The 21,770-nt window shown below is 42.7% G+C and overlaps 1 protein-coding gene across 2 annotated transcripts in view; it reads left to right on the top strand.

Annotated features, from left to right (window-relative positions):
• Positions 1 to 21,770, top strand: part of LOC137300014 (vesicle-fusing ATPase) — a 218,961-nt gene that overhangs the window by 147,618 nt on the left and 49,573 nt on the right. The window contains exon 18 of one of the 2 annotated variants that reach the window (XM_067969100.1): positions 15,907 to 16,148. The exons of the other annotated variant lie outside the window; for it this stretch is intronic. Within the exon in view, the coding sequence (XP_067825201.1) occupies positions 15,907 to 15,918 (12 nt within the window). The 3' untranslated portion in view covers positions 15,919 to 16,148. Of the gene's footprint in view, positions 1 to 15,906; positions 16,149 to 21,770 lie in introns of those variants that run through there. 2 annotated transcript variants of the gene reach the window in all.

Consider the following 21,770-nt stretch of genomic DNA (forward strand, 5'->3'; position numbering starts at 1 on the left):
TGAAACCAATAATCCCTCCGCTGGGTGACTATGATTATGTTAGAACCCTTGGAGTATGTCACTGAATTCTAGTCGTTAACTTTGTTGCTTTTGGTTGCAATTACGGCTAATTTACCTGTACAACGTTGCTAAAGTTCCAATTGATTTCTACTAAGAAAAATGGGGAAGGACCAAAGTCCATTGCGCATTTTTTGATTACACCTCTGAAGTACTTTGAGGCAGTTTTCTATGTTAAAGGTGCTATGTAAGTGCAAGTTGTTGTGTAGGACACCGCTAAGCTTGAAGAGATTGAGAAGATTTGGTAAATCAGGAAGTAGCGGTTAGGTGACAACAAGCTTGTATTTTTTTGTTCAAACTCTATGGATTGTAGGCAGAAGAAAAAGCTCAATGCAGTACTGAGGGAGTGCTACGGTGTTGGAGGTGCCGTCTTTTGGATGAGGCGTTAGATGAGGCCTTGGTTTGCGCGCTCAGGTGGACATAAGATCCCAAGGCACTATTTCAAAGAACCACCAGGACAGTTCTCCCTGGTGTCCTGGCCAATATTTATCCCTCAACCAACATCACCAAAACAGATTATCTGGTCATTATGTCATTGCTGTTTCATTGCTGGGACGTTGCTGTATGCAAATTGGCTGCTGTGTTTCCTACATTACAACAGTGACTACACTTCAGAAGTACTTCATTGACTGTAAAGTGCTTTGGGACATCTTGAGGTCTTGAAAGGCGCTATATAAATGTCTGTCTTTCTACAGTTTTCAAGGTGCTGCCAAAGCATGAATTAGAGAAAGAGATGGTGTGATCTGTTTTGATTTCAATACTGGGTATTTCAGGAGGTGGTTCTATGTGGGATGATATATTGTCAACATAGGAGAGAAGAGAGCCAAGTTCAAAGGGGCAGTCATCATAGTCCTATTAAAATAAAGATGAGACTTGTTTTCTGGAACAAGTTATTCTCAGTTGGGATTAGCTTAAAGTTAAGGTCAGAAACTGGCCCTCTATCAGAAGGTTCTGGGTTCAGGCCCCACTTCAGGATGAGCACATAGTTTAGGCTGACACTGAGGGAGTGCAGCATTCTTTTGGATGAGATGTTCTAGCAAGTGTTCAGGTGGGTGTATAAAATGCTCTGGCACCTTTTCAGGTAAGAGCCAGGAGTTCTGGTGTCAACCAACATTTATCTAACAATCAACACTACAGAACACATTCACTGGTCATTCATCTCATTGCTGTTTGTAGTACCTAGCCGTGTGCAAGTTGTACATTGGTTAGACCGCACTTAGAGTACTGTGTACAGTTCCGGTCTCCATATTACAGAAAGGATGTTGCGGCACTGGAGAAGGTTCAAAAAAGTTTTAAGAGGATGATACCATAACTGAGGGGTTATAACTGTCAGGAAAGACTGAACAGGCTGGGGCTCTTCTCTCTGGATGTGGAGGTGTTTCCACTTGTGGGGGAGTCCGAAAATAGGGGCCATAAATAGAAGATTGTCACCAATAAATCCAATGAAGAATTCAGGAGAAACATCTTTATCCGGAGAGTGGTGAGAATGTGGAACTTGCTACCACATGGAGTAGTTGTGGCGAATAGCATAGATGCACTTCAGGGGAAGCTAGATAAGAACATGAGGGAGAAAGGAGTAGAAGGATATGCTGATAGGGTTAGATGAAGTTGGGAGGGAGGAGGCTCATGTGGAGCATAAACTCCAGCATAGACCAGTTGAGCCGACTGGCCTGTTTCTGTGCTGTAACTTCTATGTAAATCTTTGTTAATACTGTTAAGTTATCAATATTTTCCCCTAAATGCTATCAGATAAGGGTTCTCATTTGTATCTTGAATCTACACTTCAAACTTTACTGCTCTCTCTCGAGCTCCAGTGAATGATATTATACGGGAAGAATAAACGAGTATAGCTGAGGCTCCCAGTCCCCTCTGTTCTACCAGTCACATTACTTGTTAAATTACAAATGCCAGTGCTTTTAAATTCTATGCCCAAGATTGACTTCAAGATGTTTTGTTTACCTGGAAAATATTGTGAAGTAACACAATGCCCACTGCTTCTGTAGAAAAATTGGGAATGAGAATTAATGTTTCACTATTTACTTGTTGAAGAAAAGCATTGCCTGGATTTTTCTGTTCATTAATATCCACTAACGTTCCCAGTCCTAGAATAGAAGTCTAGTGTCATCAAGAGCTTCTTTGTTGAATCCTCGACCTAGGTTTGAGGAGGTGCTTCGAAAGGTGTAGCTTCTCTAGAATTGTGCATCTCATTCCTAAGCAATAGCAAAATCTAGGATGAAATTTTGTTGTTGAAGGATAAGGTTCAATGGTCTCTGACCCGGACACAATTGTAAATAGGGAAAGAAAGCCTTGCATTTATATAGCATCTTTCACTACCTCCGGGTGTCACAAAGCACATTTCAAAAGTTCTTCATTGGCTGTAGTGTAGTCACTGCTGTAGGGCGAAAGGTGATTTAGCAAATATAAAGTGCTCCATTACTTTACAAGGTTGTTTCCAATAGCAGAAGCACTATCGCATAACCAGTAATGTAAATGACCTGGCACCAGTGCTAATGGAGACACCACAGTTCCTCATCTAGGTTTCACTAAGTGGCAAAGGTAAACAAACGGCTGTTGGCTGTGACACTAGTGTCCGGCATGGGCCTTGGTGATTGTCGGTCTGTATGTACTTTGCCCGTCCCAGGGAAGGTCCTGGCCAGACTGACCCACAAAGGGATCTTCTGAATAATGGCCAATGTACTGTTGCTTTGCTGTGAAGCTATTGAAAAAGCAAATAGAGGGTTAGCATGTATTGTCAGGATGCTTAAATACAAAACGAGAAATACTATCCTGTCTTTGTACAAGGCCTTGGTTTGGCCTCATCTACAAAACTGTCCAATTTTGGCCCCTTCACATGGTGGATGATATAAAGGCCCTGGAAAAGATACGGAGGAGGGCTGCTCAACTGATGCATAGTTTAAAGCCCTCAATTACCACCATAGGCTGAGAGCTGGGGTGTTTTACAGTAGATAAGTGTAGACATTGAGGAGATTTGATTGAGGTCGTCAGAATAATGACCGGATTAGACTTGGTCCATACTATCCGAGCCAAATGGGTTTTGAAGGACCAGTGGCCATCAATTTAAGTTATGTAAACTTAATTCTGGTTTAAATGTTCGGTACTTGTTTTCACAGAGTTGTCGAACTTTGCGTGTTCTGGCAATTTGTTCCAATGAGTGTTCGCAGTAAATCTGCATTCAAAAGGGTGCTCAACGTGTTCCTGATTATGGCCAACATAACTGCATTTAGTAGGGTATTGAGGGAGGGGTGTCTCCCAGTCAAGGTTGTCTACTGGAACTTGTTTGCCTTTAGGGGTCAGAGAAATTTTCCAGAATTTTTTCCAAAATTGGCCTTTTTTCCTTTTTATTTTGCCTTTGCCAGGAGATTGCACGGCTGTGTGGTGAGGAGATGGTGTATAGAACTCTCTCCATTACCGTATAGGACAGGCCTGGTGGACCAGCCGGTCTTTTCTTGTGCTTTGTTTTCATATGTTCATATGAATCCATATTTGCAGTAGAAATGGGGCATATTTGGCAGCAAGGGAGCATTGTTATAGTACGGGTCATAAACTCAAAATACTGCACAAAATTGCATCTGCCTGAGAGTTGGCCTTGAAGGCTGGAGAAGATGTTGAGACCCTAATTTAAACATCCATGTGTTTTGTTGCAATGTAGTCTTTTGATTCAAGGCAGATCTCAAGGCAGGTATATCCTTGCAGTGATGGAGTAGCACTTCAGGCAACCATCTTGAATGGAGGAATGATCCGTCGAAGAACATCTGAGGGGCAGGAAACAAAGGGAGCATTGAGTGTTCGACATTCGAGGATAGAATGGTCAAAGGCAGCAGAGGTGGCGCGAAGCGCAGAGTTCATAAGCAAGTCTGTTCAAAAATGTATTTTGGCCATGTAATGTAGTGATTGTGGAGCCTACATTGCCACCTTTCAGTTTTGGCTTTGGTCTTAAGGTGCCTCAGAGTTTAATCAGTCAGCCCCATGATTCCTTTCAGCTATTCTTTGACAAAATTGCTGTTCTATTTCCAACTTTCTGACTGAGTCCCTCAAGTGTGTGGTAACTCACATGCCCTTTTCTACATTTCGACCTATGGAAATGTTAGCCTGAGAGAATTTGAGTGGGGAATTGTAACGTGTGCGCGCACGTATAGGGATGTAATAGTCATGCTTGACTAAAAAACACAAGTGCAGATGCTAGTACAACACAATTTCACAGCTACATCTTTTCAGAGATTGATTCCTGACTGTCTAATTTTCCTTATGTCTGATATGATCAGTGAGCTCTTCATTTTTTTTTTCCTCATTGGTTCATTGTGTTTCTGTCACTGTTTTTCTCCCTTCTAATTTATCTTCTACTATTTCACAAAACCTTTCCCCAATTTTAATTTTGACCCTGATATCCTCCCATGCAAAAAAAAAAAAGTTCTCCCCAATCACAATGCAAGAAAAACATTTGCTGAGCTGCCATGACCATTCCTCCACCCCATTACGTAATACACTTATTGACCCATCTCATCTTCTCGTCACTCTAACACCTCTTTGATGCTCTGCCTTTGCCCCAACTCCCCATCACTACTCACCCTGCTGGACCTCATAGACTCCCTGACACTTCACAGCTCAGCTTGCTATGCCCATCTGAGGTCTAACTTGAGTGACACATCAATCAAAGACTACATCCCTCAACTATTCCCCCCCCCACCCCCCCCCCAGCCCTACCCTCCTCCATCTGTGCTAAAGCTGCTTTTCCCCCTAGAAACTTTTTATTCTGTCAGAGTTTGCTAAAGAAAAATAATTGTGCGTTTTGCAGTTCCAACTGAGTGCCTGACTATTGATTTGAATGCTGAGTGAAGTGAATGGTGGGTAAAGCCAGATAGTAACCAGGCCAGCAGAACTGTGGAGAGGAGGGATAATGAAGTGGCAAGGGAGGGAATTAATTTGTAGAGGGAGCCAGAAGGCTTGGAGGCAGTGGGAGTAAGCTGAGCGAGAGCAAGGACTCTGCTTCTAATCACGACACGCTGAGTACTGCCCACAAGTGCATTAAGAGTGATTAGATCCCAATCCGTATAATGTGAGCAATGCCATGGAAGATCCAGTGGTTTTACTCATTCTATTTCCTCAACAGCACAGATGTGTGCTGAGTCACTATCTAGCATTGATCTTGTCCTTCCAAAGATGCCTTGAAAAATGGACTAACAAGTCTTCATATAAGAATTGAGAGGCTGGGAAAGGGTTAAAATGATCAATGTTGGGAGGTGTTCTTCAATATTACTGAACAAGGCTGAGCACAAAGCCTTGCCTGGTGGTGGTTTGGTCATGATATTGAATCTACTCGACTGAGCTGAAGTCACTTAAAAAGAGTTACAAATTATCTGTAAATTTTTACTGCTACAAGTTTTGAATTTCATTTTGCTTAAGTATGCAAACAATGGCTTCCTCTCTTACTTTCCTCAGACCTTTCTAACCAACCCATCCATTTGCCTAGTTTCTAATATTTTATTCTTCATAGCTTTGGGTAGTCACTACTCTTAAAACTGAATGCAGAACAGCACCGAATAGTTAAAATGTGGCTTATTTTCACACACTTCACTTTCCTGAACAGTTGCACAGGATCATTACCATTCATCAAGCTATAGTCAGTTATTCTTCTCTGTACTGAGTATCATAAAAGCAGAATTAGGGAAACTTAGAGACATAGTACATCTCTTTATTCACTGCATTCTTGGAATAAACTAAAGTCTTGTTATAATCTGTATTTTAGTCTTGGTTGCTTCAATGTTGCACTCAAAGAGGTTAATTGTATATAGTGGGCAGTGTATAATCTGTCCCACCAGTCCAGGATGGAAATGTTTAGCACAAGATGTCTTATATATGTAAAATAACAGCAATTGTGTCGATCAGGACTATAGATCATTGTGATTTAATGGGATGGATTCATTTTTTAAAAACAGCACACTCAGTTGGGTGTATGTGCGGAGACAATCGCCATGCTCTGTGTTTGTGACTATTTTGTACATTGTAGAAGGGCTGGGAGTGAGAGTGAAAAGGCGGTCACAACGGGGAGTCGAGCGAGAGAGAAAAGGACCTTGGTTGAAATGAGCAGTGCCCGTTCTCAGTGCCTGTGTGGGCTGCTAATCTGCATGCATGGTCACACAGAGCACAGCGCGACGAGGAGAAATAACTAGAAAATTTTATTAGCCTTTTTTTTACTCACCGAGATTCATTTGCAGCTTACAGCACAGCAACATGTTTTTCTATAACAAAGTATCTTCCGAAATCAGCAGTGGGTATTGCCCCCTGAAATAAAAAAAAGCCACCTCCGGGGAAAACCATAAAGACCCTCAAGACCTCTATAGACTCTGTGTTTCAACCTTTTGTACGATCCACTTCTACAGAGAGTGAATGAATCTCCTCCTTTTACACTGTGGGCTATAGACCCACCATGGAGTTTGTTCTGCAGAAATGGATCTTAATTTCTTTTTAAGCATCAGTGATGCTTTTTATAATGGTTTTTTTTTGTTAAGCTAATAATGCAGATGAATGATGTACATTTCTATAACTGTACTAATATAATGAGCGTTGGAAATTTTCAGGGACAGTTTCCCACATTATGAAGTGGTTGTACATTTTGCCCCACAAATCTCAAGTACTAGACAGAGGAGCATTTGGCAGAAGTGTTTAACGGTTTCGCGCTCAGATTTGTAAAGCGCTGCACTCCTGATAGTCTCCAATTCTGTATACCCATTCTAAATGCACCTTCAGTTTTGCAAATATAAGGAGATTTCCTCTTTACGCTAGTGATAGTCAGATCATAAACATATTTATAAAGAGAACACTATTTTGCTGTACCTATAATACGCAGGGAAACCGTCTCTCTTCCTTTCCCCTCAACTATAACACATATTCTTTCTCACCCGCACTCTGTGATTGGGCTTGTGCTTATGATTCTGCTGTGGTTTGATGTAAAGTTATTAAACTACCCACCCACTCAAAAGATGTTCAATTATGCTCCTGGCATGTTGTAAGTTGCATGTTCAGAGTATGTTAGTTTGGAGTGCTTGTTATTAGCAAAGCCAGAGGGATGAGAAACTTTGGGAACTGAATTTTATTAGTTTGTAGATGGTTGACTGGTGAGACTAATGGTACAACAGAGTAAATTACAGAATTATGTGAGTTTTGACAAGTTTTGTGACAAAATTGAGCCAATAGGATGTTTAAAGGTGTGGTTGTGTGGGGACGCTTGACAACACTGGAGTGAAGGTTACATATTGGGGATGATCATCAGCTGCTTTACGCAATGATTCCTGGGCTGTCAGTGGACATGTACTTCCATGGAAGTACCATTCATTAAACACATTGGGGTACAATTACTCTCGCTGGTCCTCCAGACCAGCTTCCTTCCCACTGCTGCTAGCTCTCTGACAATGTTGGTTTCAGTCCAGCAAACTAATGCTCAGTTTAAACAGGAAAGTTAAATCCCACTTGGAAAATGAAGGGGCTGAATGTTAAAAATTATTTTTAAGTTTACCTTTTTGCTTAATTTTTTTGAAGTCAGATTATTTCTTGATATTTTACATCTTTATATTTTTTCTCTATTTTAAGTAGGGTGATGGATCATGGTGAAGTATTGCATGGGATGCAAGTAAACTGTATTTGAGTTTACCTTTTTAGTACTTTTGTAAGATTGTATGGTCCAGGAACGGTCAGAATGAATTTGATGTAAAACCTGATCTGGTGTCTACAGACTGATGTGATCCTCTAGAAACTGGACATTATAATCATAAGATAACTTTTAATCATTTTTATTTGTATAGATGCCATCTTCTAAACGCTGCCCATTGGAATTTTCAATTGTAGCATTTTATTCTGTTGTATTTGAGTGATGATTGGAGCAGGATAGGATTCAACTCATTTTTATTGGGAAACCAAGGTGAAAACCCAAAACCTGTAACGCAGAGCACCAAATTAAAAAGTGGGGAAGGAGAGAAGATTCACAGTTTTAGATCCTGGGACAGAACTTTAATTTATAGAGCGCATTTCATGTTCTCTGCATGTCCGAACGCTTCACTACCAATGAATTACATTTTGAAGTGTAGTTGCTGTTGTTGTGTCGGCAAAAGGAGCAATTAAAAGGATCCACAAACAGCCAAATTAGTTGCATGACCTTTTTGGTGTTTGTTGAGGGATGAATGTTGGCCAAGATAAGGGGCGAGCACCCTACTCTTTTGGTTTATGCCGTAGGATCTTGTAGCACATCTAAGCAGAAAGATGGGACCTCGGTTTAACATCTCATCTGAGAAACCAGACATCTATACAGCGCAATCAATGCTAACCATTTTTTCCATCACCATAGAAGTCAATTACAAAAGTGCTGCTTACAATATATTAAGCGTGTCAGCTATTTTGGGCAATTCAATAAGCTTTTTACTTCTCATTAAAATGCAATTACTTTAATTACTTAACCCTCTCTACTTACTGTTTTAAAAGCTCCACTGATTTCAAGAAAATGGAAGTGCTTGTTAAATGTCTTTGTACTGTTAACTATTCACCTGAGGAGCTGAATGTCTCAGTTTTGCAGTGCTACTGATTGTATCTGGGAGCGTGGTGAAACAGTGGCTGAGTGACTATTATATGTATTTACTGGCCATTGCTCGGGCTGCAGGATTTAATTGTCGTCTTTCCCCATCGTTTGTCAAAGTACTGAGTCCCTGTCCTCTTTTGGATGTTGATGGCTCCGACATGAACAAGGTAGAGCTTGGAGCCAAATTGGCTACTGACACTTGTTTGAAACCGCGGTTTTATCATAGTTAACGCAATTCAACCACTATAAGCTAACACGAACGCACCCGCTATAAGTTGTAGCTCAGTTGGTAGCATTCTCGGCTGTGAGTCAGAAGGTTATCAGTTGAAGTCCCACTCGCGACTTGAGTACGTAATCCAGCTTGACACTCCAGTGCAGTACTGAGGGTGTGCTGCACTGTCAGAGGTGCCGCCTTATGGATGAGACGTTAAACCGAGGCCCCATCTGCCCCCTCAGGTGGATGTAAAAGATCCCATGGCACTATTCAAAGAAGAGCAGGGGAGTTCTCCCGGTGTCGTGGCCAATATTTATCTCTCCACCAACATCACTCAAAAAAACAGGTTATCTGGTCATTATCACATTGCTGTTAATGGGACCTTGCTGTGTGCAAATTGGCAGCCATGTTTCCTAAATCTCAACAGTGACTGCACTTCAAAGGTACTTCATGGGTTGTAAAGTGCTTTGGGACATCCTGAGGTTGTGAAAGGCACTATATAAATGCTGGTCTGTCTTTCTCTTTCTGTATAAGCGGTAGGGACAGTATATGGTGAGCGCCTAGATTGGGGCTTGGACCTACGGCCTTCTGACGGGTGAGAGCGCTACCGACTAAACCAAGTGTGCAGTGAATCTTGACATCACTGGTCCTCCAGACCAGCTTCCTTCCCACTGCTGCTAGCTCCCTGACAATGTTGGTTTCAGTCTAGCAAACTAATGCTCAGTAGAGAGAAGTGTGTACAGTAACCTATTTGAAACTCTGAAGGAACAAGAAAGTAAACATAAGAAATAGGAGCAGGAGTAGGCCCTACAGCCCCTCGAGCCTGCCCTGCCATTCAATCAGATCATGGTTGATCTTCAACCTCAACCCCACTTTCCTGCCCAATCCCCATATCCCTCGATTCCCCTGGAGTCCAAAGATCTATCCATCTCAGCCTTGAATATATTCAATTACTCGGCATCCACAGTCCTCTGGGTAGAGAATTCCAAAGATTCACAACGCTCTGAATGAAGAAAGTCCTCCTCATCTGTATTGAATGGCTGACCCATTATCCTGCGATTATGTCCCCCAGTTCTAGACTCTAGCCAGGGGAAACAATCTCTCAGCATCTACCCTGTCAAGCCCCTGCATAATCTTATGTTTCAATGAGCTAAATTGTTTGAGATAAAGTTTAGAGCAGCACTGACCATAGGAATATCGTTTGAAATAAAAGCAAAGAAGACTAACAGGACAAAGGTTGGAGCCTAGCGATGAAAAAGGGATCACCTGTTGTTCTTGTATTCTGCCCAGGAGTGTGCGTCAGGGATAGGTGTCTCCGCAAATGAGAGGAGTCTTGGATAGACCTGCGCTTTCTATAGAGTTAAGTGCTGAGAAAAGTTATGCTTCTTGGGCAGTTTTAGCAGTGAAGGATATGTGGAATTTCACTTGTTCAGTGGATACAGTGAGGCCAAGAATGTCAATGGGCTAAGCCAGTAAAGCAGTGATGGTAGTTGATTAGATGTGCAAGAAACACGAAAAAACTGTTTGAAATTGGAAGAAAAGCAACTTTTCATTGCTCCACAGAAGGACATGGTGATAACAGCCATGTAATTCAGCCATTTGCACTGACAGTATTGGAACTTGAGAGGATGGAGTGTGGGATTTGAAGCATGTTGGTAAATGCAGAATGAAATCGGCAGCAAAAGAGTAATTAGGATTGCATGATAAATGGACGAGATCATTGATATGATCAAAGTGAAGAGTGGGAGAGAGGACAGAGTCCTGGAGAGCCTGAGATGATGGAAAAAGACATGAGCAAGCAGAGTGATTTGATGGGAATTGTTTTGCCCACACTACCTTTTTTAAGTCTATAGACATCTTGTTTTTCAAGTTTTCTCCCTCACTCCTGAAAGCGGCGACCAGTGTTGGATATGGTTCCGATGCTCTTGCACCTTGCCCAATTACCATACTGGACAGTGCATGGATGTGCACCATTGGGCTGCTAGACACAGACACAGACACAGACACACGCAGAGACAGACACAGACGGGAAGTAGGAGTTGAATTTACAATTGGGTGAAGGTAGCAAATCAAATGGATGGGGGTGGGATTGTGGTTGGAGTCCTCATGTTTTTCTGGCATTGAACATTCATTGCAAAACATTAAAAATGAATGCCTCTACATTGTAAGCTACAAAAGTAAGTGGGTGAGGGAACGCTTTGGTTTTAAAAGTCAGGCGTTTTATGCCCAATTTTAGAAATTTCCAGACTGTCTAAGTTGAAACTGGATGGATGACAGCCCCAGTGTGAGCAGCTGCCTCTTGCTTTTAACTGTCAGCCCTTCCATTTATCCCCCCCCCCCCCCCCCGCCCTCCTCTTTAAAAACTCTCGGTCTTGCTGGGTTCTGGTTCCACAGATTCTGGATGCCCACTGGCACCTCATCCAAATGGCTGTTCATGTGTGGGTGGGATGAGACGGAGTGTATCGACAGCCTGTCCTCCTATGGAAGGAATCACAGGTGAGCCCAATCCTGTTCCCACCATCTTGCCCACAAAGATGCTTTCCAGCAGGGGATCGCTGGAGAATGATCTGGAGCGGGATCTCTGGCTTATGCTTTTTTTCCCCCCCCTCCACAACCCAGAGGCATTAAGGCCAATTGTAATACACTTGCTGCTCACTCTATACAGATCAGAGATCGAACCCAAGACCTTCCTGGTCTGTTAGTGGTATGTTTTTTTTTCTATGGGAGAAATGGTTTATTGCCCTGAAATTATAGTGCAGCAGAACATACAGTACAGATACACGTCATTACTGTGGAATGCAATGTGTGCAATTCTCATGTCTGTAAAGGGAGGTATCAAGAAAGCCCTTACTGTCTAAATGTTTATATACAAACCCCAGAGAATGGCTCCATTGTAAATATTTTCAGTCACACTGCTGTATACTAACAGTAGAGATGAACAATATATCTGTATAAATTGCAGGTAAATGAGAGGTGTTAAACTCCTTGTGCTTTGCACAGTGCTGTTACCATTGAGTTGGTCTCTGGTTTCAGCAACAGGCTGATACAGGTTTTTTTTTGAAAGGGGTAATGGATTAGCTGTGGCGTTCGGCAGGGAATGAGGAGAGAAGCTGGCTGAGGCTACGCCTTCAGTAACTAACCTGCCCTGTCTGTTCCGCTACGCAAGCAAATGCTGTGCCACCCAGGTGGGTTTTTTTTTTTAAAAAATTTAAATGCACAAAGCAATAGGTGATGGCAATGGTCAAAGATGATGCAAAGTATGTAAGGGCTGAACTCAGGTTTGTAAAATCTGACCGGTGGTTTTATAGCCACAGCTTTGGCACATTTCTGAGGTTAGGATGAGTTCCTGCAGACAGCAGTTCTGCTGCAGGGCAAAAACTAATGGAGATTTTTGAAGAACTGTCTCAGTAGTCAGAGAGTGATTTATTTATATGCTTTGATTTTAGAAGAATGAGCAACATGTATCCTGACATTCAAAATGTTAGTTATTAATTACTGAGGCTTCAACAGGGTTCTGTTGTGTATTATTGATGTTGCAATGTTCAGAACTATGGCGAAGCGAGACATGGCCGTGAAGTATGTTTTTTTTTAATCAATAAACTGGATACCTGCAAAGTTGAGTGTTGCTGCTGTCGTGGCTCTTTTCCTGGGTGCTACTGTGAATGACCTATAACCTCACCCGATCCAAACCAGGCTGATGGAAAATTTGATATGAATCCCTACAGGGCATGTGGACCTTCCAGTTCCTGGAAGTTTTAACTGCTTCTGAATATTGTGATGCATGTCCCCTGTAGGCACCCAGACCTCATTGCAAAAGGGATGGTTTCAGTTCAGAGCTTGCTAGACTGGTAGAAGTTTGCTAATTTTCATGGTGAAGGGACTACCAACATAACAGCAAGTTGACAAAACCAATTTCATTGTGGCATCCATCCTTCAAGCACATTCTCATTCTCTCTCTCGTCCCACCTCAAGGCAATTTCAGTCTGTCTCTTTAATCTTTGTTCCATCTCGTTTTCCTTTCTCCTTTTTTAACTCTCAAGAATTCACACAAAGGTCACATGAGGGGAAGTTGAACTTTGACCAATGACCTCCATGTTACCCTAACACTTGTGATGCACTGAGTGCTGGATTTCTTGTAGATTTACAGGGAATGAATAACAATGAACTGCTGTGTTGCGACGAGCAAAATGACTCATTCAAATTTTGAGCTGTACAAGCAATTTAATAAACAAGTTACAACAGTTACTTCCTTTTTTAATATCTTAATGAACTTGATTGTGCATTGTGTTGCTAAATTATTGGAGATTAACGGGCTCCACTTTCTAACCAATAAATCTGTTGGTTTTAGTAGACCCAAGATGGCCATTGTTATATATTTACACATTCTGAATGAAAACTTACAAACTTAAATTCTCGAAACGTGGGGCTCATCCTACTTTTGGCGATTGCAGGCTACACACTTGAATTTCTAGCAGTAAGTGAATGTGGCCACCAGTAGCCCATCTGGTTCATGCTTTAGTCCTTTTATATGTGGTGCCTCTATTTACGGCTCTTAAAAAGTTGACGGGGAAGGGAAGGTTCAAGGTATGTCCCATCATGTGGCATGCAATGCTAGTGTGTTTTTTTTTCATTATTTCTCAATCTCCAGAGAGAAGGGGCAAGCCTACTAACATTACTGAGTGACGAGGACAGAAGCGGGAGGTCTTGCCATGTAGCCTCTCTCCTGATGGTGAAATGGTCTTCCTGTTTCATTAGTGGGAATTAGAGTTTCTGCTAAAGATCACACGCAGTGTGGTTTCACCAAAACGAGCCGGGAAGAAAGCATACTCCCTCCAAAAAACAGCTCCATGTTGCCTCTCCAAGGTTTTCAAACCCGATCTATTTATCAATCCTTATGGTATCAGAACATTCTTGAGGGCTGGGAAAATGCCTACAGACTGCATAAAAACTATGTTCTGAAAAATTAGATGATTTAAATCTTTTCCTTTTTTGATTCTACACTGTTACACAATTCTGAGACACTCTTGTTGCTCTTCCAATGCATGTATGTTCCATTGGAAATATGGCGACCAGGATTGCATGCACTATTCTGGGTGCATTATTATGCCTCAGTGTTAACTTCTGTATAGACTTGCACTCCATTGTTCTTGCTATATATCCCAACAAAGTGGCAGAAGATCATGGGTTCAAGCCCTATTCTGTGACTTGAGCACATAATCTAGGCCGACACTTCAATGCAATACTTGAGGGAGTGCTGCATTGTCGAGCTGTCTTTTGGCTGAAGTGTTAAAATCGAGGCTCCCTTGTGCTGCTTCAGGTGGATGTAAGATTCCATGGCACTATTTAAAGAGAGTGGGACGTGGCCTGGTGACCTGGCCAACATTTATTCCTCAACCAACACCACCCAAATGGTCATTTATCTAGTTACTGTTTGTTGTGCCTTCCTGTACACATTGGCTGCTGTGTTTGCCTACCTAACAATGACTACAAAATAATTCATTGGCTGTGAGGTGCTTTGAGACATGTGAATGATGCTACATTATTGCCAGTATTTTTTCTCCAACTTATTTTTTGCTTTTCATTACATCTGTCCATTGTCTTCATAGTGAAATTGACTAATCTACCATCTCCCCTAGGACCCTTTCAAAATCTCCCTGCTCTAATCCCATTTCTTCATTGTATACTTATGCTCATTCTTCCAATATGCAATACTTTGTGTTTGTTAGTATTAAATTTCATTTGCTATTTGTCTGCCCAAATAGACAACTGGTCAACTCCTGTGAAACCTTAATCATATCATGCATCTCAATCTCTTTTATATGCAAATTTAACAAGCTTAGAATTGGTTTCTGTATTAGGTAATTTATGTGCATAAACAAGGAGTTACTCCACTCAGTCCCTCACCTATTTTTGTGTCTCATGAGTACACCATTTTTTAAAATCCAGTTCTGTATTCTACCCTTGATTTACATATGTAAGGAATCTTACAACACCAGGTTACTATAACCTGGTGTTGTAAGATTCCTTACATTTGTCCACCCCACATCTCCACATCTTGATTTACATAGGAACAGGAGGAGGCCATTTAGCCACTTGAGCTTGTTTCACCATCCAATTAGATCATGGATGACCTGTCGCTCCACTCCCATTTACCTGCATTTACTCCGTAAACCCTAACCTAACAAATCTTACCAATCTCTGTTGAAAGTTTCAATTGACCCAGTACCAGCAGCCTTTTTTGGGGAGAAAGTTCTGAGTTTCCACAACCCTTTGTGTGGAAAAAGTGCTTTCTGATTTCACTCCTAAATGACCACAATTTAATTGGTGTCTCAAGTCAGGACTTTGTCAAAGGCTTTCTGGGAGCCTGAATAAATTATATTGGAGGGACCTCGACTACTGACTTGTGAAGTCTTCAAAAGAAGTTGAGATTCCCTTCCCAAATCCATGTTGGCTGCTGCTTGCTGAACTATTTGCCAATGTGGAGCACATGTGAATCATTAGGCTAAACTTTCACAAGTGATGGACGGTTTGAATTAATAACTTCCATAACATTAGAAAGTGATGATGTTGGGACAGGAGTTTGAAAGGTAAGGCTCGCACTTAAAGAATGCCCACTTAATTCAGATGCTGGATGGTTGCTGTGCCCATGAAACCACATGAACATGAGTCAATGCCTTCAGGAGAGGATGGGAGCATATTCCCAGTGGTCTCTTTTTTTATATCTACCTTTCTGGAGACTGGCACCAGACCAGCTTGTTACCTTTCTCCTATTCTTGTAACGGCAAACCATTTCTTTATGACTGACGCACAAGGAAGTGCAAATAAAGCAATGAAGATCCAAGAAATGGGTTTAGAATATTGTCAATTGTTTTTGATGCCATTTTGTAGAGGCATATGAATATTGAGTACTTGATTAGAAATTAAATGGTGTTTACATTTTTGCAGCAATTTGACTTATTTATTCAGCCATTCCGTTCGATGCAGCACTAAAGACCTTTTGATGACTGTGGTTAGGTTTCTGAGTGACTAGTGTAATCTGCTTCACTTTCAGCAGTGTACTTGAAGTAATGCAGTGGGATTTCAGTGTGCGATACTGCTGACACAATCCTGAAGGGGTTCAGGCATGTACCTGCTGCTGTTGCCATAACCTGATGGAATCTCAGACATGTGACTGATGGATTATTCCAGGAGTTTAGTTTTGTGGTTTCTGTGAAGGATATTTGGGATGAGCAAACCAGCCACGATACAAATGGTTCATCCTAATCATACCAAGCCTGTCAGATTTGGAATCCAATCGGAGGCATTAATATTGTTGTAGAATCAGCGTAATATAAATAAGAACTTGATTCTTGATACTTCAAGTGTGTGATTTTTTTTTTACCCCCCCTACCTCCCACCTCCCAAACACAATGTTCAATTTCTCAAAAGGTATTCTGTACTTGAGCAGTTCCTGCTTCCTATTTTGGGAGAGTGATTAATGTGTGCCATTGATTGTACGCTGTGACTGGGGAAGTCGTCTCCAGGTGCACTGAAGTCACATGTAAGGGATGAGCTCCGCTTGTTTATGTAACTGAATCTCTAATCCCGATGACATAGTATGGGATGGGGGGGGGCGCGGGTGGGAAACTGGGAGTGTAGGATGGTGTTGTTTCCTGGAACCTGGACTTGTTTACATTAGGAGTACAGCAGCGGAGGGAGACCCATGCGTTTACGGTCTGTTGCATTGCTATGGAATGCAAGCACCTAATGATTTTACTAGCTTGCTTCGATAGCTCAATTGGTAAGTGCACTGCCCAGTGTAGAACTGAGCCATCCAGACCTGGAAGGTCCCAAGTTTGATGGGTGCTGAGTTAACTTATCTCAACAAGAATAGTAGTCATGCTGCTAAAGTTGGCTTTGGTGCACCTGGTTAAGGAAGGGTAAAAATCAGCCATTCTTGATTGTCTCGTGGTCCCTGCTGGAAAGTCATGTTTGGATTGAATGGGATAGGATTGGACTGTAATGTGATTGCCTCCCCATGGTTGATTAGCCTCATTACATTTAGAGTCTAGGCTTACACATGAGGTATTGGCAGCATTCATGGGGCCATGCCTCCACATTGGTTGGTGCCTTCTGGAAAGGAGAAAAAGGCCCAAGGAATCTTTTTGGGGGAAAAAAAATTGACAATCAATTTGTTTTTCGGCACAGAATGTCAGCTGGAACATTAAGAGAACTCCCACCTTGCTCTTTTTGGGAAAAGTGCTGAGATGTTTAATATCTACTTGAGCTGGCAGAGCCTCAATGTGTAATATCTGTCATTTGAAGGACAGCACCTTCAGCTGACAATTTAGCGCTCCCTCAGTGCTGTAGATTGAGTTTAAATCCTGGAATGGGACTTGAACCCACAGCCTTCTGACTCAGGTGAGAGTGCAACTAACTGAACGAAACTGATGATCACTTTCCAGAGTGTTGCCTGAAACATTAGGGTTGGTCTTTTAATCTCCTTGGAGACATTGCCAATGCCGCATCCCTCCTTTCTATACAGGTGTAGCCTCTGCCAGCTAATACAAAATATACAGCACAAGAGATCACCAGCACCGGAGCTTCAATTTTTTTTATTCGTTCATGGGATGTGGACGTCGCTGGCGAGGCCAGCATTTATTGCCCTTGAGAAGGTGGTGGTGAGCCGCCGCCTTGAACCACTGCAGTCCGTGTGGTGAAGGTTCTCCCACAGTGCTGTTAGGAAGGGAGTTCTAGGATTTTGACCCAACGACTATGAAGGAACGGCGATATATTTCCAAGTCAGGATGGTGTGTGACTGAGCGCAACGTGCAGGTCGAGGTGTTTCCATGCGCCTGCTGCCCTGGTCCTTCTAGGTGGTGGAGGTCATGGGTTTGGGAGGTGCTGTCAAAGAAGCCCTGGCTAGTTGCTGCAGTGCATCCTGTGGATGGCGCACACTGCAGCGACTGTATGCCAGCGGCAAAGGGAGTGCATGTTTGTTTAGGGTGGTGGATGGGGTGCCAATCAAGCTGGCTGCTTTGTCCTGGATGGTGTTGAGCTTCAGTGTTGGAGCTGCACTCATCCAGGCAAGTGGAGAGTATTCCATCACTTCAGACCCACAGCAATGTGGTTGATTCTTAATTGCCGTCTGAGATGGCCTAGCAAGCCATTCAGTTGCAAAATCTCGCTTAAAAAAAAAAGTCATAAGAATAAAGCTGGATGGACCACTAGGCACCAGACACGACAAAGGCACACCAAGCCCAGTCGACCCTGCAAAGTCCTCCTCACTAACATCTGGGGACTTGTGCCAAAATTAGGAGAGCTGTCCCATAGACGAGTCAAGCAACGGCCTGACATAGCCGTACTCTCAGAATCATACCTTTCAGCCAACGTCCCAGACTCTTCCATCACCATCCCTGGCTATGTCCTATCCCACCGACAGGACAGACCCACCAAAGGTGGCGGTACAGTGATATACAGTCAGAAGGGAGTGGCTCTGGGAGTCCTCAACATTGACTCTGGACTCCTTGAAATCTCATGGCATCAGGTCAAACATGGGCAAGGAAACCTCCTGCTAATGAATCAGTCCTCTTCCATGTTGAGCACCACTTGGAGGAAGCACTGAGGGTAGCAAGGGCACAGAATGTACTCTGGGTAGGGGACTTCATTGTCCATCACCAAGAGTGGCTCGATAGCACCACTACTGACTGAGCTAGCCGAGTCCTGAAGGACATAGCTGCCAGACTGGGCCTGCGACAGGTGGTGAGCGAACCAACACGAGGGGAAAAACTTACATGACCTCATCTTCACCAATCCACCTGTCGCAAATGCATCTGTCTGTGACTGTGTTAGTAGGAGTGATCACCGCACTGTGCGAAGACGGGACTTCGTCTTCACGAGGAGTTAGGATACCATTCAACGTGTTGTGTGGCACTACCACCGTGCTAAATGGGATAGATTCAGAACAGATCTAGCAGCTCAAAACTGGGCATCCATGAGGTGCTGTGGGCCATCAGCAGCAGCAGAATTGTATTCCAGCACAATCTGTAACCTCATGGCCCGGCATATTTCTCACTACCATTACCAACAAGCCAGGGGATCAACCCTGGTTCAATGAGGAGTGTAGAAGAGCATGCCAGGAGCAGCACCAGGCGTACCTAAAAATGAGGTGCCAACCTGATGAAGTGACAACTCATCAGGAAGGACAGGCAGGAAGGAAGGGGAGGTGGGGTGGCTATGTTAATAAAGGAAGGAATCACTGTAATACAGAGAAATGATATTGGGACAAAGCATCAAGATAATGAAACAGTTTGGGTGGAGATAAGGAATAATAAGGGGAAAAAAACATTAGTGGGCGTAGTATATAGGCCTCCTAATAGTTGCAACTCTGCTGGAAGAAGTATTAATCAGGAGATAGTCGGGGCATGTAATAAGGGAACAGCCATAATTATGGGGGATTTTAATTATCATATTAACTGGACAAATCAAATTGGGCAGAGCAGCCTTGAGGACGAGTTCATTGAGTGCATCAGGGATGGATTTCTTGAGCAGTATGTAACTGATCCTACAAGGGGGCAGGCAACCTTGGACCTGGTCCTGTGTAATGAGTCAGGATTAATTAATAATGTCCTAGTTAAGGATCCCCTTGGAACGAGCGACCACAACATGGTTGAATTCCATATCCAATTAGAGGGTGAGAAGGTTGATTCTCAAACAAGCGTACTGAGCTTGAATAAAGGAGACTATGATGGTATGAGAGCGGAATTGATTAAAGTGGACTGGGAAAATAGATTAAAGGGTAAGACGGTACATGAGCAGTGGTGTTCATTTAGGGAGTTATTTTACAACTTTCAAAATAAATATATTCCACTGAGGAAAAAAGGGTGTAAAAGAAATGACAGCCATCCGTGGCTAAGTAAAGAAATCAAGGATAGTATCCGACTAAAAACAAGGACATATAAGGTAGCCAAACTTAGTGGGAGGATAGAAGATTGGGAATTCTTCAAAAGACAGCAAAAAGTAACTAAAGGATTGATTAAGAAAGGGAAGTTAGATTATGAAAAGAAATTAGCAAAAAATATAAAAACAGATAGCAAGAGTTTCTATAGTTATATAAAAAGAAAAAGGGTGGCTAAGGCAAACGTAGGTCCCTTAGAGGATGAGACCGGGAAATTAATGGTGGGAAACATGGAGATGGCAAAAATGCTGAACAAATATTTTGTTTCAGTCTTTACAGTAGAGGACACTAAGAATATCCCAACACTGGACAAACAGGGGACTCTCGGGGGGGGGGGGGAGGAGCTAAATACGATTAAAATCACTCAGGAGATGGTACTCAGTAAAATAATGGGACTCAAGGCGGATAAATCCCCTGGACCTGATGGCTTCCATCCTAGGGTCTTGAGGGAAGTGGCAGTAGGGATTGTGGATGCTTTGGTGATAGTTTTCCAAAATTCCCTGGACTCAGGAGAGGTCCCGGCAGATTGGAAAACTGCTAATGTAACACCGTTATTTAAAAAGGGTAGTAGGCAGAAGGCTGGAAATTATAGGCCAGTTAGCTTAACATCTGTGGTGGGTAAAATTTTGGAGTCTATTATTAAGGAGACAGTAACGGAACATTTAGATAAGCATAATTTAATAGGACAAAGTCAGCATGGCTTTATGAAGGGGAAGTCATGTCTGACAAATTTGCTTGAGTTCTTCGAGGATATAACGTATAGGGTGGATAAAGGGGAACCAGTGGACGTAGTGTATTTAGACTTCCAGAAGGCATTCGACAAGGTGCCACATAAAAGATTATTACTTAAGATAAAAAATCACGGGATTGGGGGTAATATTCTGGCATGGGTGGAGGATTGGTTATCGAACAGGAAGCAGAGAGTTGGGATAAATGGTTCATTTTCGGACTGGCAACCAGTAACCAGTGGTGTTCCACAGGGGTCGGTGCTGGGTCCCCAACTCTTTACAATCTATATTAACGATTTGGAGGAGGGGACCGAGTGCAACATATCAAAATTTGCAGATGATGCAAAGATGGGAGGGAAAGTAGAGAGTGAGGAGGACATAAAAAACCTGCAAGGGGATATAGACAGGCTGGGTGAGTGGGCGGAGATTTGGCAGATGCAATATAATATTGGAAAATGTGAGGTTATGCACTTTGGCAGGAAAAATCAGAGAGCAAGTTATTTTCTTAATGGCGAGAGACTGGAAAGTACTGCAGTACAAAGGGATCTGGGGGTCCTAGTGCAAGAAAATCAAAAAGTTGGTATGCAGGTGCAGCAGGTGATCAAGAAAGCCAACGGAATGTTGGCTTTTATTGCTAGGGGGATAGAATATAAAAACAAGGAGGTATTGCTGCAGTTATATAAGGTATTGGTGAGACCGCACCTGGAATACTGCATACAGTTTTGGTCTCCATACTTAAGAAAAGACATACTTGCTCTCGAGGCAGTACAAAGAAGGTTCACTCGGTTAATCCCGGGGATGAGGGGGCGGACATATGAGGAGAGGTTGAGTAGATTGGGACTCTACTCATTGGAGTTCAGAAGAATGAGAGGCGATCTTATTGAAACATATAAGATTGTGAAGGGTCTTGATCGGGTGGATGCAGTAAGGATGTTCCCAAAGATGGGTGAAACTAGAACTAGGGGGCATAATCTTAGAATAAGGGACTGCTCTTTCAAAACTGAGATGAGGAGAAACTTCTTCACTCAGAGGGTGGTAGGTCTGTGGAATTTGCTGCCCCAGGAAGCTGTGGAAGCTACATCATTAGATAAATTTAAAACAGAAATAGACAGTTTCCTAGAAGTAAAGGGAATTAGGGGTTATGGGGAGCGGGCAGGAAATTGGACATGAAGCTGAGTTCGGATCGGTCAATGCCCTGTGGGTGGCGGAGAGGGCCCAGGGGCTATGTGGCCGGGTCCTGCTCCGACTTCT

Source organism: Heptranchias perlo, chromosome 30 (assembly GCF_035084215.1).
Source record: "Heptranchias perlo isolate sHepPer1 chromosome 30, sHepPer1.hap1, whole genome shotgun sequence".
Lineage (NCBI taxonomy): Eukaryota > Metazoa > Chordata > Chondrichthyes > Hexanchiformes > Hexanchidae > Heptranchias > Heptranchias perlo.